Below are 18,062 nucleotides of genomic sequence, written 5' to 3' on the forward strand. Positions count from 1 at the left end.
ATATCACAACTTAATTGTTTGGGCAAAATATTTCATGCCACATATTCAGACTGACATAAATTCGTTGAGACATGTGATCATTTGTTGTTGTATCTGAAATGACTTGATACCAGTGCAGAGTGTGATTAAACAACACTCACGCTTCCTTTTTGTTGATTCAATTTTTAAATTTATTCTATTCAGTGTGCTCTATATTTCATATACTTTGACAATCCTGGAGGCAGAGTGCTTGGTAACATGTGAGATGGTGCTCTAGCATGAGCTGAGCCTGTCTGCAGCTTTCGGAACCTTGTCCTTATAGCTGTTCTATGATATAGCCTACCATATACTCTTAAAGTGCCTTATAATCTTAGACGGTTATGGTAACTATGGTTTGGCTTTATCGAAACATGTCGTGTAAGGTGTCTAACACTGTGGAATAATACCCCCATGCCATTTCTGGTGATGAGGAGATTATTCCTCCCTTCTAGAGGGAGAGACATGTTAAAATCCTACTTTGCTGTTTAACTCTAACCAAAGCCTCAGCATCACAAAATGGATGCTGCTGCCACAGACACAAGTCTGACCTCCTGCTGCTGGGAGTGATCCCAGCCAGGGAGGCCTGGACAATAGGTTTCCTGCTTGGGGAGGTGCTAGCACCTCCCCAGACATCCTTTAGTGTATTGGGGCAGGGTGGGCTGAAAGGAATGAGACATGCCTGGGGCACACAAGGTGTTCCTTGCATAGTCCAGTTCAAACCGGCGCTGGGGCACTCCAGCCCCAGCGCGAAACTGGAAAAAGGGAAGTGGGTGTAACCACCCCCTCCCAGGTCCCACCCATAAGGCGTGACCTAGCAGGTATCCCAGCCCCCCAGATTAGTATAAGAGTGGGAGTTGGGCCTCAAGACTTTAGATTATCCTGAACCTGCAAAACTGAACAGAAACTCTGGACCTTCGACATTCGACGAAAGAAGAAGACTGAAGAATCTCCCTTGTAGCCAAGGAGTGGCTACCCTGTGCAAACAGGCACCATCAAGAGACTACCCTTTGCTTTGCCCACGTTCTACGAGGAACCGACTGCAGAGCCTGACCAGAGCCTTGACTTCCAGACTTCTCCGACCCTGATCCACATCGACAGCAAAGCTGAGATCCGTGGAGGCGACGAGCGACCGGCTACCTGGAAAAAGTGGCTAGTAACTTAAAGCGCAGCTTCTGAGGTACCCTCGAAGTTGTGCACCGGGGATTGAGAAGCCCCAACCCCAAGCACCATCTGCACCGAAGATCAGCCCCCCACACTCCACGAGTCCTGCGTGGGGCCCTTCAGCATTTTCCTGCTTGCCGCGTCTGTCCGGTTGCTTGCCCGCTGGCTAGTGGCCTTTGTGACGACGCACCCTGAAATCTTCTGCGCTGGTTTGGCTCCTCCAGACTGGCTCCCGCTTCTCTGCAAAGAAGAAGCACCCCAGACCTTCCTGGTCTGCACCAGAAGCAAGTCCTTCGTTCTTCGCGGGTTCCGCTTGCCAAGGCTTGGTGAGTCCTAGTCCAACTTCGACGCCGCCGACAGCAAGAGCCTTCGTGGAACAGCTCGCCTCCTGGTCCTGGTCGTCCTCGACGCTTCCTGGTCCTCCTGGCTGCAGCGACAAGCTTCACCTTCACCTGCAATCTTCACGACATCGCCTGGTTCCTTCCTGGTTCCACGTGGTCACTGGCTAGTGACCTTGACTCTGTCCCTTCTGCTTGCAGGTTTCTTCTCTTCTTGATCCCAGCCTTGGGATCCACCGGACACTCTTCACTGACTGCCTGTCAGCATCTTTCTTCAGGCATCCATAGGAGTCGACGACGAAAACGACGCATCTTCACCCCTATGCACCCGCAGCCTGTGGGCTAGGTAACTTGGGTACTCCGGTGCTCATCAGGATAGTGACTATCCTAGTGTCTAGTTTTCAAGTCTCAACTTTCTAGCTACTCCGGAAGTGTCCTAAATCTACCGTTTTCTAAACTGTACTATTGCTATTGACTTTTACGCATTACGCGTGAGTGTTTCCACTCTGCACACGAATCCCGTGGGCCTCCCACTTCCTAACTAACGCTAGTGTAGTGTAGCCCCAGCAATTCCCTAGGCCTAGGCCTATTCTATTGCCGTGACAGTGGTTCTTATACCACTTACTTAGTATATGGTTTGCGTGGCACCTAGGGCCTAACTGTATTACTTACCTGTGTGACTTAATGTATGCTTAAATAAGACTGTGTTGTACTTACCTCTAATCTCATAAAGAGTGCTGAGGGTTTGCTTAGAATAAATACACTTTATTTTATATATATATCTGTTGTGGTGTCCTTTCATTTGGTATTCAAGGGATTATATATGGTATCACAGCTGGCTTCACATGCCATTCAGAGTTTAGCCTAAGACTGCTCTTGTCCATGCTACCACTAGGATAGCTGGTCTATAAGGTTGACTTTACAACCAATCACCATAAGGGTATTTGGACTGATATAAGGTGTACACTATAACTAGTGACATCATACATCAGGCCAACTTCTCACACTAGCCGTTTCATTTTCCTTCTTCAGCTGGGAGAGTTTTTCGTCCACCGTGGCACCGAACAGCGTCTCACTGTTGAATGGTGTGTTCAGTATGTTGTTCTGGACCTCCTGTTTGAAGCCAGAAATTCGGAGCCAGGCTTGCCTCCTCTCCGTGATACCAATAGCCATCAGCCTGCTAGATGTCTCTGCCCCATCCAATGCCGTCTTAATGCATGCGTTAGAAATGCTCTGGGAGATGCTTAATTAGGTCTCCCATCTCGTCCCAGTGTTGGTGCTGGTGCCTGTTCAGAAGGGCATTGGAGTTGGCCATGCGCCAGTGCATGGCCGCATTTCTCTCCACCTTCCTCCCGGTGAGGTCCATTCTTCTGCTCTCCTTGTCGGGAGGCGGCCCTGAGGTAGCCGGCACATTGGCCCTCTTCCTGGCCGTGGAAGCAATGATGGAGTCAGCTGTGATTGATCCCTTGATATATGGAGGATCCTGTGAAGAGTGCTTGTACTTCTTTTCAGTTCTTGGATTGATGGATCTGCAAGTTCCGGGCTCCTTGAATGCCTCCTTCCCTTGGTTCATCACGCTTTGGAGCATGGGGAGGAACTGGCTCCTAGTCTGGATGGGGAGCAGTGTTTCCAGTAAAAAGTCTGCTTTCTGCTTCTCCTCGTCTAATTTCACCCCAAAGGCCGCTGCTGCGCTCCTGACGACCATGTTGTATGCTCCAATGTCGTCTGGCGGCGAAGGCCTCGAAGGATATGTCTCCACGGGCTCCTCGGCGTCGAGGTCTTGCCATTCCATCACCTGAGTCGTCGACGGCGCCGAGCCGTAGATCGACTGCTGCTCGGCTTCTTCTCCCTCATAGTAGGCTTCCTCCTCCTCCTCTTCAGGATCTCTCGACAGATCTTCGGTGTCGAAGTCCTCCTGTTCCTCGACCTCCGTCGGCGGCCTTACTGGGATCTTGTACGGTCTCATTTTTTCGTCGAACTCCTTCTTCCTCAGAAGGATACTCTCCATCTCCGCCTCAAGCCTTCTCTTTTTCTCCTCCATTTCGGAGGCGGGGTCGGCGTCGAGCGCTGGTCTCTTCGACGGAGCTTGCGTCGACGCGGCCTTTTCCTTCGTCGTCGGGCGGCTTACCTCGAGGCCCTGCTTCGACGAACCCTGCTTTTCGGCAGGCTTCAGCACCTGGGAGTCCTTCTCGAAGGATCCGCTGGGCCTTTCGTCCTTGGATCCACTTGCGGTCGTCGAAATTTTCGACGCCGGTGTTCCTTTCGAGGACTTTGACTCTGTTTTTAGAGAGTCACTCTCAGGTTCTCGGGGCCCTTTCCATTGCGCTCCGAGTCTCTAAGTGCGCATTTTCCAATGGGCGTCGAAGTTTCCGTGGAACTCCACCTTCTTCGTCGTCCCAGCTGTATGTTCTTCTTCTCTGTAGTCTTGAATACTTTCTCCTTCGATGAAACTCACGTATTTATCTTTTCCTTCGTTCAACTCTGGAGCTTCTCGTTGACGATCCAGACCCAACGGCGGAAAAAAGAATCTGAAGATGGCGCACCCAAGGTGGGGCTTCCGCAGGAAGCGCGCCGATGTCACGAGAGGTACACCAAATGGTGGGACGTCGACGCCCACCTGGGCTACGAAAAAAAAAAAAAAAAATTAAAAAAAAAAAAAAGGACTACGAATCCGGACCCAACCACAAGATCGCGGAATAATGCACAGCATAGTGAATCCAAAAAGATTCACGCTGCAAAACCACTGTATTGTTTCATGTTTTATTTAGTGGCCTTGCAATAGACTGTTCCCTGATGAAGGCAATAATGCCGAAACGTGCTTAGTTCACATCTACCGCTTGCCCTACTTAATCCATCAAGGATTATTGCAAGCACTAATTTGATATTACAAATAAGATTGCTTGTTGCCATTATTGCACTTTATGTATTAATGCGGATGTCAATTTTATTATTTGAATAATTTTCTCTGTATTTTAAACAAAATAATCTAACTTAAATGAATGAACAAACAAAACTGTTTATACAGACAAAAAATACATTGAAATCATATTTTTCCAAAATTATGGAGTTTAGAAATATATTCTTTTGAGATGTTATAAAGTGTGGTTACTGTCTAATTACACTTGGAGTATTTTATAAGGTTAAATAGAAGCTTGCTATTGGTTTTTTCATATAAGTCAGACTGGATCATGAAAATTTTTCGTCAGCAGTCACCCTGCGCGTCGGATGGTGGCGTCGGTCAACTCTGAATTAGTCGATGTCATAGTCGCCGGGATGACGTTGCGGTAGCTACATACACGCCGCCCTCGCGCGCAGACAACAGTTCTTTACGCGACTTTCCACGCCTGAAGCGCAGAGCCATGCAAGACACTGACCACTGGTGCACAAAACTAGGGCCCTGAAAGTTAGTCCTTAACCATAGGAGTCAGTTCGCAAAAAGGGGAGGATGGGTGGGGTGGTAAGGAATCTATAACTAACCTATGTTTCTTACAGATATAGCGTAATGAACGTTAGAAACTTGTTCATCTGAAAGAAACAGTTATAGATTCCTTACCTTAGAATAGATACCCCAGCAATACCAACCCCGGATGGGAGTCTGCAAACTAAGTTCACACCAGAAAATCCTGGAGAACAGGACTGCCAAAGAAGCAGTCTCTCCAGACATGACTGTCCAGGCAGTAGTGTTTGGTTAACGTGTGCAGCGATGCCCACGTAGCTGACTGACAGATGTCATTCAGGGGGACTCCTTTTCCCAAAGCAGTAGTAGCTGCTGTCACCCTGGTAGAATGGGCACGCAGCACCACTGGAGGATCCTTCTTTGCCATAGAATAGCAAACGGACCACCCGGAGATGATCCGTTTGTGCACGGCCCGACCTTTCTAAGCGCCCACGTTAACAAACAGCTGGTCACATACCCAGAATTGTTTGGTGCGATCCAAGTAGAAGGAAAGTGCACGTTTTGGATCCAGTCAGTGGAGCCTCTTCCTCTTTCGAAGGATGTGGAAAGAAGGTGGGCAAAGTGATGGTTTGATCAATGTGGAAAGTAGTAACCACCTTGGTAAGAAAGGAAGGTCTAGTTCAAAGGACGACCTTGTCCGGATGGGTAGCCAGAAAAGGAGGCTTGGAAGAAAGCTTGTAGCTCACTCACCCTGCGTGCAGAGGTGATGGCCACCAGAACGGCAGTTTTCAAAGTATGAAGTCTGAGAGGACAGTTATGTAGCGGCTCAAAGGGAGCACACATAAGATAGGTAAGAACCAAGTTCAAGTCCCACTAAGGCATTACGAAGTGAATGGGTGGAAAAACATGAGTAATGCCCTTAAGGAATCTATTTACAACTGGGGACTTGAAAAGAGAAGGCTGATCAGGAAGCCTGAAATGGCCGAGAGGTAGCCCTTTAGAGCGCCCAAAGCAGAGCCCTGCTGGGCCAAAGAAAGGAGGAACAAGAGAACCTCAGAAACAGGGGCAGAAAGGGGATCCATAGTCTTTGCTGCACACCATGCCACAAATTTGTTCCATCTGCAGGCATATACCGTCTTAGTGGAGAGACGCCTGGCTGCCAAGATAACATCGCTGACTTTCGGGAGGCAGGTCAAACGACGTCAACTGCCGCCGCTGAATCTCCATGCAAGGATGTGGAGGTTGGACAGGTTCGGGTGGAGGACCGTCCCCTGCTGCTGCGACAGAAGATCCTCCCGAAGAGGCAGTCGGATCAGAGGATCGATGGTCATGTTGAGCAGCTCACGATACCAGATTCTTTGTGCCTAATCTGGAGCCACAAGAATGACTTGGGGCCCAGTCGCGCTTGATCTTCAGCACTCTGGGCCGAAGTGGTATAGGCGGAAAGGCGTATAGAAGACCGCGACTCCACTCGCGCCAGGGCAAACATTTTTAACTTTTCCTTCCAGAGGAAGCGGTTGACGTTCCGGAGATCCAAGATAGGACGCAGACCCTTGTCCTTCTTGGGCATCAGAAAGTAGTGTGAAAAGCAACCACAACCTACTTCTGGGGCAGGAACTTGTTCGATGGCTCCCTTAGCCAAGAGAGCCGTAACTTCCTGTTGGAGAAGGGCCAAATGATCCCCGACATATGATGGTACTGAGGTGGCATGGCTGGGGGGAGGTAGTCTTGAAGAGGAGGGAGTAGCCCCTTCGGAATATCTGCAGAACCCACCTGTCCGACGTAATGGTATGCCAGTGGGGGAGATGGAGAGTCCTGCCACCCATGGGCATGTGATGGGCCTGAAAAGTCGGACTAAGAGGGTTTGGAGGCTGCTACAGAAGGGGTGGTGGTAGACTGGCCTGTCCACTGGTCCTCAGAACCACGGCGGTGGTTCCCACGTCCCCACCCACGCTGGGGCTGAACAGCTTGCGCCGGCCTATGGCCCTAGAGGGAACGTGGTGTGGTACCCCTTCCTCAGCCACGAATTGGGCGAAAAGCAGACTAAGCAGTGTGGTGGAGAGGCCCAAGGACTTTGCCGTAGCACGATAGTCCTTGAAACATTCTAGCGCACTGTCTACTTTGTCGCCGAACAGGCGACAGCCATCAAAGGGCATGTGCATCAGGGTGTTCTGAACATCCCCAGAAAAGCCAGTAGACCTCAGCCAGGCGTAGCGTCGGAGGGCTACCGACGTTGAAATCATCCTACCCAGCTAGTTGGCGGTGTCCAGTCCACAGCAGATGGTAAACTTTGCTTCGTCTCGCTCATCTGCAACCGCACGAGAGAGCAGGCCCGGGTCTCCTCCAGACACTGGGGCAGAACTTGTGCCACCATATCCCACAAAGCGTGGAAATAACGGCCCAACAGACATGAGGTGTTGACCTACCATAGTCCCAAGCTGGAGGAAGAAACTATCTTCCCAAGTCGGTCCAGCTTTTTGGATTCCCTATCAGGTGGAGCATTAGGGAATGCACCTTTGGACGTCGAGGCTTGGACCACCAAGCTCTCAGGGGTGGGGTGTTGTAAGAGGAAAGTGGGGTCACCCAGGGCCGGGCGGTGGCGTCGGGCAATCATCCTATCTACAGGAGCCCCTGTGTTGGGCATGGACCGGGTGTCCAAAATGTCGGTCAGGGCTTCATTGAACGGCAGCAGGGGCTCCGAAGAGCTCGCTGCCGGCTGACGCGCGTCTGTCAGGAGGTTAGTTCTGACTGCCACCTTAGGTAGCTTAAGGTGGAGAGCCTCGACCGCCCTACGCAACACCACAGCGCAAGACTCTCCCTCCTCCGTAGCCATGGTAGGAGGAGACAACATGCCAAGGTCTGGTGAAGTATCCAGACCACTGGCGTCCCCAAGTTCCACTCTCCAGTCCGGATCATAATCCAACTGGTTAGTCAAAGGGTCTCCAGATCCCTCACCCTTCTCTGGCTGCCAATCTGGCTGAAAAGGGCCTGGGAGGAACACAGGCACAAAAGCACCCATGGGCGCCGGATCTGGCGTCGGTCGACGCCAGTCCGGCTCCGTGTCCACATATGGGCGGAAGCCGGGGTCGACGCCGGCTGCAGACGTGGTGCCGGTGTAATCGGCGTAGGGGGAGGCTTAATCAGGTCGACCGGCGCCGATCCGATCCAGGCCTGGGTCCAAGGGGGCCCTGCGGTGCCGGAGCCGCCAGCGCCGAAGGCCTAGGGACCCCAGCCGAGTCTGCGGGACCCAAAGGCGCGCCTGCAGAGTCGGGCTGCCAAAAGATGGCATGCATCGCTTCGCAGATCTGACGAAGATGGGCAGGGGTCGTTCCTGGTCAGGCCGGAGTCAATCCTGTAGGCTCCGCATGCAGAGCCGTAGGTGGGTCACTACCCTTACCCTTAGTCGTGTCTGCCGACGAGGGGAAGGACCATGCTTCTTCAATTTCTTCTTGTGCTTCGACTTACATGACCCCGAGTGCGAAGACATGGAAGAGGAATGATGATGGCTCCGCAACCGGTCCCTCGACCTCCCACGGAACCAGGACCTCGAGCACCGCGGTGCCGACTGCCAGGCCTCTGGTAGCTTTTGGGACCGCTCCCGCGAAGACTTCGGGGCCATGGTCTGGCAGTCGGAACACGACTTGGGGTCATGGGCGCGCTCCAGGAAGTAAACACACACCGTGCAGATCCGTCACCGAAATCAGTCGGTTACAGGAACCGCAGGCCTTGAACTTGGCATCCTCGTGCACCAGGAGTCAAACTCAAAAAATTTCGGCAAAAGTCGAGAAAGTCAGTCAAAAAGTGACATGAGGTACCGCTCTCTCGGAATCAGCGCTTTCTGGCGTGGAAAAAGAAAGAACTGAAGTCAGTGCGCGAGGGCGGCGTCTATGTAGCTAGGGCAGCATCTATGTAGCTACTGCGACGTCATTCCGGCAACCACGACGCCGACGACGAACGCGGAGTTAACCGACACCACCTTCCGGCGCGCAGGGGTACTGCTGACGAAAGACTTTCTGGATCCAGTCTGACGCCTGGGGGTAATTCTAAGGTAAGGAATCTATAACTAACTGCTTCTTTCAGATATATTATTTTGATTAGTTTCAAGTGTAACATTATTAGCTAATCAGTTACGATCCTACACAATTTAAAAATGATTCATTTGTACTCAATATTCAAAATTCCACATTACAAAAAAATCCAACACTCCCACAGATATCACAATGGGGGTGGGGGATACCAGGAGATAGAGCATGTGGCATTCCAATGGATGGTGGCATAGCAGAAAAGGAGATTAAAGGCCCCATTAACTCTACTAACAATGGCTTAACTGCATTACAGTAACATTATGGGAGGTCCTTAAACCTATGTTAAGAGGGTAAGGCTATTGACATTCTATTAAATAAAAGTCAGAAAAAAAAATCAACAGGCAGGGTGAAGCAGTAATAGAATTTGAATAATAAACCCAAGGCGAAGCAACAGATGTTGCTCTCCAATAATTTAAAAAACTTACAAAAAAACAAAAACACCACAAAAACAAAGTGTTGCACAAATGGCACAGGAAGCCTCACAGAGGTGATTATGTGCACAGCAACAAAACAAGAAAGATGCTACGCTGGCTTAGCTACAGAGCAATGTGTCAGAGAAAGGTTTTTTTGGGGTGGGGTGGGGGGGGGGGGGGGGGGGGGGGGGGAGTTGGTTGGTGAGAGTGTAACAAAAATAAGGACACATTGTACTATAACATGCGGATAATTGATTAAACATTTGCTCAGTTTTACCAACAGCCGTATGGTCCCCATGACCCAATACAGTCAAGAGGAGCTGACAGTTTATGGACTCCCTACCAAAGGCATGCTTAAATGGCAGATATCACACTACACTTGATACCGGTATCAGAGGCAATTAGCTAGTCGAAAAATTCAACAACAAAAAACTGGTCTCAAAAGGTTCACTGGGAACGTTTCCTTGGAGTCTACACCTCTCTATTGGTCGAGCCACTACATAAGTTTCTCAAATCAGATAAAGAAAAACGCACCCTTTCCAGAGACGTGCAAGGGCTCCATCACTGAGCAGCTTAACACAACTGTCCAGCTTCTGAACATACTCCGTACAGACCAATCTCACTTATAAATACAGAGCCCAAAACCTCAGCTAAAATCCCAGCTGTCTGTTGAAAGGAATTTATAAGCTAGTAAAAGGCAAAGTGGCTTCAGACACACAGATCCACCAGGCACAATATACAAACAGCAAATCACACTTGTGCACTGTCCCATAGGCTTGAGAAACCATTGACACCGTCTGGTGGATTTTAAAAAAAAACATTTAATTATTTAACCTGGGCTACCTCATCTCCCCAATGCACAAGATTAATTTCAAGTCAAACTTTCTAGGTTACACTGACATTACGATCATATTGCAAACCAACGAGACTCTACTGACAACTGACTCCTCTTAAAACAGAGGGATACACAAGAGCGGCTACCTCTCCGCATTGGTTTTTGTGATGGATATCTAGTCTTCAGCAGTGGCTCTGGCATGTTGAACAGTTAGAGAGCTTCCGCTGGTTAACCAGGAAAGAGGACTAGGTCTTCTTATATGCGGATTATCTTTTGCTCTTCCTCTAACACCCAAGCATCACAGGTCATAAAAAAGGAAGTTTATTTTAGAAAATTTGGGATAAATCTGGAGTTTTCCCTTAAAACACATCAGAGGATAATACACACTCAGCCAGACAATCTGCGATTAAGATAATCCGTCACTCCATCAAATATTTAGGCATGAACATAAACCCAGAGTCCTCAGTGGACCTGGTGGGAAATATAACTCCCATGAAGGTTAACTGTTAGACTTGGCTTTTTCAGCGAGTTTACCTCCAGACTACTTGATTTTTGGCCTCTAATTGTTGACCCTGTTTTTGATGGTTTTAGGACTCTGGCCACTTTACCATTGTTATTCATTGCTAAAGTGCATATGCTCTCCATGGAAATTGTGGCTATGAATTTATATTTTCATGTTCGGCTTATTTAAATTACTGGCGAGTCCCTAGTATAGTGCACAAGGTGTGCCAGGGAGTAAATCAAATGCTGCCACTGCAGTGTCTGCACGCAGTTTGTAAATCCCATGTTGACTTGGCAAGTGCACCCACTTGCCAGGCCCTAATCTTCCGTTTTCTTACATGTACGTCACCTGTAAGGTAGGCCCATGGCACCCGTGTAGGCAGGGTGTGGCTATGTGTCCTGAAGGCACCGCAGATGGCACCGCCGCATCTCATACCGCAACCCTGGTCTCACCGACGATGACTACCGCCGGCACTGAGCTGCTGTTTGCACCGTGATCTGTTTGCACCGTGATCTGTGGGCACCGCGATCCGCACCGCCTTGCTTCATTTTGCTGCCCTGGTCTCACCAACGGCGTCACGGCACGCTGACTTAGACACCAGACACCGCACCATGGTTTGGGGGCACTGCTCGTAAGAAGCACCGCCCAGTCCCACACTGCCGTCTGGGCAGACGAACGCCAGCTCCCCGCAGCCGGCTCCGTCGCCTGCACCGTGATCTCTCAGCACAGCAACGACTACCACCTTCACTCCACACCACATCCCTGGTCTCACCGACGCCGCTGGACAACCGTCACCGAGCCGCTGCCTGTACTGCGACTTGAGGGTACTGCATGCCGCACCACTACGCTTCAACTCGCAACCGCGATGGTAGCCATGACTGGCCCGCAACAACGTGATCGGCCGCAACAAAGAGGTACGGTTTACAAGTCTACCCACACACCGACCGACATGCTCCGCCGGAACTGTTGGATTCTGTTTTTTTCAGCACTGTTGTAGCACCGGACAGAGCTACCGACTTCAATAAACTGCATTTTAAGGTTATTCTTGAAAAGTACATATTTTTAAGTACTCTATGTTTTATCATCGTTTTGGTCTTGTTTTGAATATATAATATATTGGATATTTTTCTAAACTGGTGTGGTGTCCATTTGTAGTGTTTTCACTGTATTACTGTGGATTATGTGCAAATGCTTTACACACTGCCTCCGAGATAAGCCCAACTGCTCGTGCCAAGCTACCAAGGGGGTGAGCAGGGGTTATATCAGTAGTGTATTCCCCTTATCCTGACTAGAAGGAAGGGTCCCTACTTGGCAAAGGTGCAAACCATTGTCAACTAGAGACCCCCTTTTCTAACAATAACCTACAATGAGACCTTGAGCAATGAAATCCAGTCATACCTCTCCCTAGTGGGCTGGGTTACGTTCATTAGAATAGTACCACTCCCTAGAATAGTATGTACGCTACAGATTTACACTTTCTCCATTCCTCATTCTTTCAAAGGCTGTGACAAATAGTGAACTTCATAATTGGGTTTCAGAGTGTTGGGATCTACTAAGATGGGCTAGGGTTTCCCAGGGAACTCCGATCAGCTAGAAGATATGCAAATACATCATATCAGGAGCTAAGAAATTCATATCTTGGGAAGTTTGGGAACTTAATAGAACCCTATGTCTTTTAGTACAATAATTACTTAGGTGTAGGGCTAAGATGATTGCCATTTCACAAGAAGCACATCTCAATGTTCTGAAATGCGTCTGGTTGGCCAAGAGATGAATGGGAAGTCTATACTCTTTCTCCTCTACCTCTTTTTCTAGAAGGGTGGAAGTATCATTTAGTAGGAGGGTACTGCTAAAGGCAACATCTGTTGTACAAGAACTAGAGGAGCGGCTTGTCTTTGACTCACACAAACCGTATTGAGAGTTAAACAGCACACTACTAAACACACAAACCCCCCCCCCACAAGATGATATACAATGGTTTCCAGAGTTTAATGCATGGCCTTCCGACACGTGCACAAAAAGGTCCAGTCAGAGAATGTGCGATGGTGCCTTAACAGTGGTTGGCGCTGTACAAATGTAAATTAACATTCCTTAATGAAATACAATAAAAGAATAAGACAACACATTGCTGCTTGGTGTTCGTTTCTAACGATAAAAAGAGAAAGAGCCCTCATATTTTAACAGGTTGTATTTGGATAGAAATGAAATAAAATACACTTACACGAAGTGTTGTAACTGTTGAAGGATCCCTGTATCTTCCATCTTCCTCCTTCAAATTGTATCCTTCTGGTCTCTTGTCCCTTTCACTGATTTTCCACAACTTTATTGTTTTATCTGAAAAAGACAGCTTCCAGTATCTCACAGTATCATACAACTTTGCCTTTTTTATACAAATGGCAAGGATTTAAACTATGATTTACAGTGCAACAGTCTGCATTAGAGTAAGCGGACGTAAAGGGTGAAAGGAGATTTGGCATAATAAGACAGGAGAACAAACATACCAAAACTCAAAGCAGCATAAATAATCAGTGCCACATTCCACACACCTTTCTCTCCCAAGCTACAAATTGTGCTAATAACATTACAATTGTGTGACTCACTTAGTGGTAACGGCACACTTTCTACCACGGGTCCTTCCAAAAAGTGTCAAGCATTCCAATGCTTGGGAAAATGAGGGCCAAGAAGAAATACTAACAATACAGGCATAGGCTCCTTTTGCCAAGGCTGTCTCGGCACACTTGCAACCTTCTTCCATGTCACATCTAATAGATCCTTAGTTTCGAAAACTACTACTAATACAACTACTACTAATAGTTGTTCAAGTTGCTCTTTTTTTGTACTCCTGCTTCCCTCACCCCCTCATCTAGAGAAAAATAATCTCTTGCATGAAAAAAAATACCTCAACTACACTGGAGGTTGCATCCTGGATTTAAAAACTAGTAGCACAAGACTATCCTTTATCTATCCACAGATTCCTTACCTTAGAATATTCACCAGGAGTCAGACTGGAACCGGTAGTTTGAGCACCACCACTGTGCGCCGGTAGGTGGTGTCCTTCCGTTCCACATCAGTGTCGTCAACGTCTGATATGACGTGCGCAGTAGCTATATAGGCGCCACCCTGACCCGCTGCCATAAGTTCAAGACTTTCCTTGCCAGAGCCCTGATGAAAACTGACAACCGGTGTGAATTTCTAATGACCTTAGATGTAGGACTCTCACACAGTTATCAGTTTACAGAGAGGGGTGGAAGGGAGGATCAGTAAGGAATCTGCGGCTAGAGTCGCTACTAGGTAAGACATTACAAAAGGTAAGAGACTTCTAGACACAGATTTCTTACATCAGAATAGACAGATACCCAAGCAATTTCTCACCGAAGGTGGGTCTGCGAAACGGATTTAAACCAGAAAGACCTGCAGAACCAAACAGGCAAAAGTGCCTGTCAGAGCGGACCTTACTGTCCGAGCAGTAGTGCTTGGTAAATGAGTGCAGAGTTGCCCACATTGCTATCGGACAGACTCTGCAAGCTAACACTGTGGTGGCAGACTTTTCTCTGGTGGAGTGAGCAAGCAAGTCCTCAGGAGGTTGCTTCTTGGCCAGTGCGAAGCAGAGCTTTATGCAGAGTACTATCCATCTTGAGATGGTCCATTTCTGCACAACATTCCCTTTCATGGTCTCAAAGTACCCTAAGAACACTTAATTAGCCACACGGAACTCGTTTGTGCAGTAAAAGTAGAATGACAACGTTCCTTTTGGGGCCAGACAGTGGAGCCTCTCCTCCTCCACCATAGAAGAATGGCGTAGGTAAGGTGATGTTTTGGCCTATATGGAAACTTTTGGGAGGAAGGATGCATGTGTCCATAGTAGCAGCTTGTCTGAATAGAAGATGGTAAAAGGAGGGTGCACAGAGAGCCTGTAATTCTCCAAACCTCTTGGCCTATGTAATGGCCACTAGAAAAGCAGTCTTGATAGGCTCAAAGGGTGCACGCATCACAAATGTCAGGAGCAGATTTAAGTCCCACTGGGGCATAAGGAATGTCCTGGGAGGAAAAGTTTAGAAAAACTTTGAGTAACCTAGCCACAACAGGACTTGAACAAAGAAGGTTGGTCCGGAAACTTTAAAAATACTAAAATGGCCAATTAATATCCTTCAACTGTGCCGAAAGCAGAGGATAGAGGCTGAAACATTAGTATCATGGCCTGAATATCTTGGACTCGCCGCTCAGGAGGATAAGGCCAAAACTGCACTATGTCCAGAAAAACTCTGATGAAAGGGAGCATCTAACATGGAGTCAGGTGTAACTTAAGCATGTTGATAGTGAACCCCAGCGAGTACAGAAGGTTCACCCTAGTCTGATGGTGGGAGACTACTGCCTAGGGCAAGCCTGCCTTCAAAAGCAAATCGTTGAGGTGTGGGAAGACTGGAAACTCTAAACTACGCAGACATGAAGCAATCACCGTCATCACCTTGGTGAACACAAGAGGTGCACTGGTAAGGCCGAAGGGAAGCACTTCACACAAAGTGCTGTTGGGCCACCGTGATCTGCAGGTACCATCTGTGGGCAGGTAGGACGGCAATGTGGAAATATGCCTCCTGCCAGTCTAACGCCATGAACCAATCTACCGGGTCCAGGGCAGACAGGACTTGAGCGAGTGTAAGCATTTTGAATCTCTTTTACAAGAAGAGATTGAGAAGGCATAGGATAAGACGAAGACCCCAGTCCTTTTAGGGCACCAGAAAGTAGCAGGAATAGCAACCACAACCTACTTCTTTGCTGGAACCCTCTTGACTCCCTTGGTCACGAAAGCCAACACTTCCTGATACAGCAAGGAGAGGTGGTCCTCTGGTCGTAGATAGGTGACATAGGGGTGGGAGGGTCTCCAAAGGGAATGGAGTAGCCCCTTGGTACAATCTGTAAAACCCAACAGTCTATTATTGTCCCTCTAGTGATACAGGTGATGGTGCATCCTGCTTCCCACTAGATGCCAGTAATGGTAGGAGGGCAAACAAAAGGAGATTGGAAGTTGCAGCTCCTAGTTTGGGGTGGAGAAAGGGGGGGGGGTAAGGGTACAGACTGGCAAAACTTCTGGCGACCTGCCCCATGTGGTTCGTGGGAACCACGTCCTCGGCCAAGCAAAGACTGGGAAGCATGTTGACTGGTGGTTGGGAGGGCATGAGCGTGGTTGGAAACCCCATCCATGGCCACGAAAAAGGCAGATAGAGGACCGAGGTTAGCGGGGGCCACAAAAAGTGCTCCAGCGCAGTCCGCATTCACACCAAAAAGAAGAAAGCCATCAAAGGGCATATTCATGAGCGAGGATTGGACATCACCAGAAAACCCAGTGGTTCTCACCCAGACATGGCACTGAAAGAACGACTACTATGAAATCACTCTGCCCCGAGAGGGTCATGTCCAGTCGACACATATGATGAACTTTGCTACATTTCTCTCGTAAGCAATAGCTTCAGAGAGTATGGCTCTGTACTCCTCGAAGGCAGCACTTGCGCAACTCAAACCCGGATCATATGGGCGTTATCGGCTCAAGAGGCACACTTTGTTCACCAACCGTAGTGCCATGCTGGCATAAGAGAACATCCTTTTCCAAAAGATGTACCGCCCCTTGGACTCCATATCCAGTGAAGTGGAAGAGAACGCACCAGGATTGACCCTAGAGGTGGAAGCTTGGACCACAAAACTCTGGGGTGGTGTGCTGGGCAAGGAAACTGGGGTCCCCAGGAGCAGGGCGATGGCAGCAGGCAACTGTCCTGTGCAGGGCTTGGACCAGGCCATTAAAAGGCAGTAAGGGTTCAGATGGAGCAACTCCCTATTGCAGGACACCTGAAGTTCCAAGATTTCAGACGCCCTAAGCACCACCACAGAGAATGAGGCAACCTCCTCCGTAGCCACGGCTGGGTGGGGGTGGGTGGGGGGCAAACAAAGCTACTGTCCAGTGGGGTGGCTAACCTACTGGCCTCCGCCAGTTCCTCACCAGCTTTTGTCAGCATCCTCTAGGGGATGCTGGTATCCATAAGGGTCCTCAAACTCCTCCCATTCATCTCTCTTCAGGTCTGTCGAATGTAAAAGGCACTGGCTCTAATTCAGTGGGCATGGACCCAGTCAGCGTCTGAACCAGTGTTTGGCAGCAACCATTCGTCTCTGTGTTGGAGTTGGGAATAACTATGGGGATGTCAGAAGCATGGGGAATGTCAGTACTGAATCGGGCGCTGAGGAAGGTCTCCATCTCGCAGGCAGCCATGCTCCAGATTCCAACACAGGATCCAACAGGCCTGACTGGCACCAAGAGCAAACCTGCCGATCAAGGCGGGGGTATCAGGGTGGAGGTGAGGAAGGGAACCTCTCAAACCCGTGGGGCCCCAAGGCACTCTAGAGGGGCCGGGCCACCGCAATATGAGGTGTATGACTTCATTGAATTCTCTCAGTTGGGCATCGCTGCTGGAAAGTCAGGGAAGAGTGTAGTAAGCCAGGTCTCAGGTTCCGCCAAAGCATTGGGCCTGGGGTGCCAACGCACTTGCAGTGTCAGAGATTTTAGATAAGCAGTGCAAATTCGAACACCTCTTCAATTTTTTATCCAATGACTTAGAACAAGGTGACAATCTCCATATGTATTCTGCAAAAAGTCCCAGGACCTTCCACATGACCAAAATCTTGAATGTTTCTGGGCCGTCAGGCTGCAAGCAGCTTAAAGGAACGCTCACTCAGCACCTTCGGGTGCATGGCACAGCAGCCCTCACAGGTCTTGGAATTGTGATCTCTTTCAAAGCTCCACAGACAAACCAAGGGTCTGTCAAAGACCGAACATGGTTTGAAAACCAGTAGGTTTCTTTAGGGAGCTCCTCTGTCACTTGAGAAGAAAACACAAAGTCAAGAAAATAACAGTCAAACTGTGACAGAGTAGCTCTTCACAGATCAGTGCTATCTAGAGCGGAAGGTAAGAACCAACGTCAGCACACTGGGGAGGTGCCAATATAGGCACTGCGCACAACATTTCTGGCGCAGATGATGTCTAGGACGCAGAGTCAAACAATGTCACCTTCCGGCACGCAGGAGTACTGCTAGAAAACCTTTGTATTCATTTTGATGCCTGAGGAATGTTCTAAAGTAAGTAATCTGCAGCTAGAAGTCTCTTATCAGATTATATGTGTGGACCTGGGTCATTAACATGCAGAGGAACAAATGTCCACACAAAAGACATGGACTAGAAGTAGACCAGAAAGAAATTGTGCCTGGTTTCATTTGTCAATGATGCTCTTAGACTTGCACATCAATACAATTTCATTGATTTCACCATGCGT

At 48.8% G+C, this 18,062-nt stretch overlaps 1 protein-coding gene across 2 annotated transcripts in view; it reads right to left on the minus strand.

Annotated features, from left to right (window-relative positions):
• PPP2R2A (protein phosphatase 2 regulatory subunit Balpha) overlaps positions 1–18,062 on the minus strand; it is a 415,049-nt gene that overhangs the window by 200,073 nt on the left and 196,914 nt on the right. For both annotated transcript variants that reach the window (XM_085632765.1, XM_085632766.1), the window contains one exon: positions 12,971–13,083. In XM_085632765.1, the coding sequence (XP_085488891.1) occupies positions 12,971–13,083 (113 nt within the window). The remainder of the gene's footprint in view (positions 1–12,970; positions 13,084–18,062) is intronic.

The sequence above is a fragment of the Triturus cristatus genome, chromosome 11 (genome assembly GCF_964204655.1).
Source record: "Triturus cristatus chromosome 11, aTriCri1.1, whole genome shotgun sequence".
Lineage (NCBI taxonomy): Eukaryota > Metazoa > Chordata > Amphibia > Caudata > Salamandridae > Triturus > Triturus cristatus.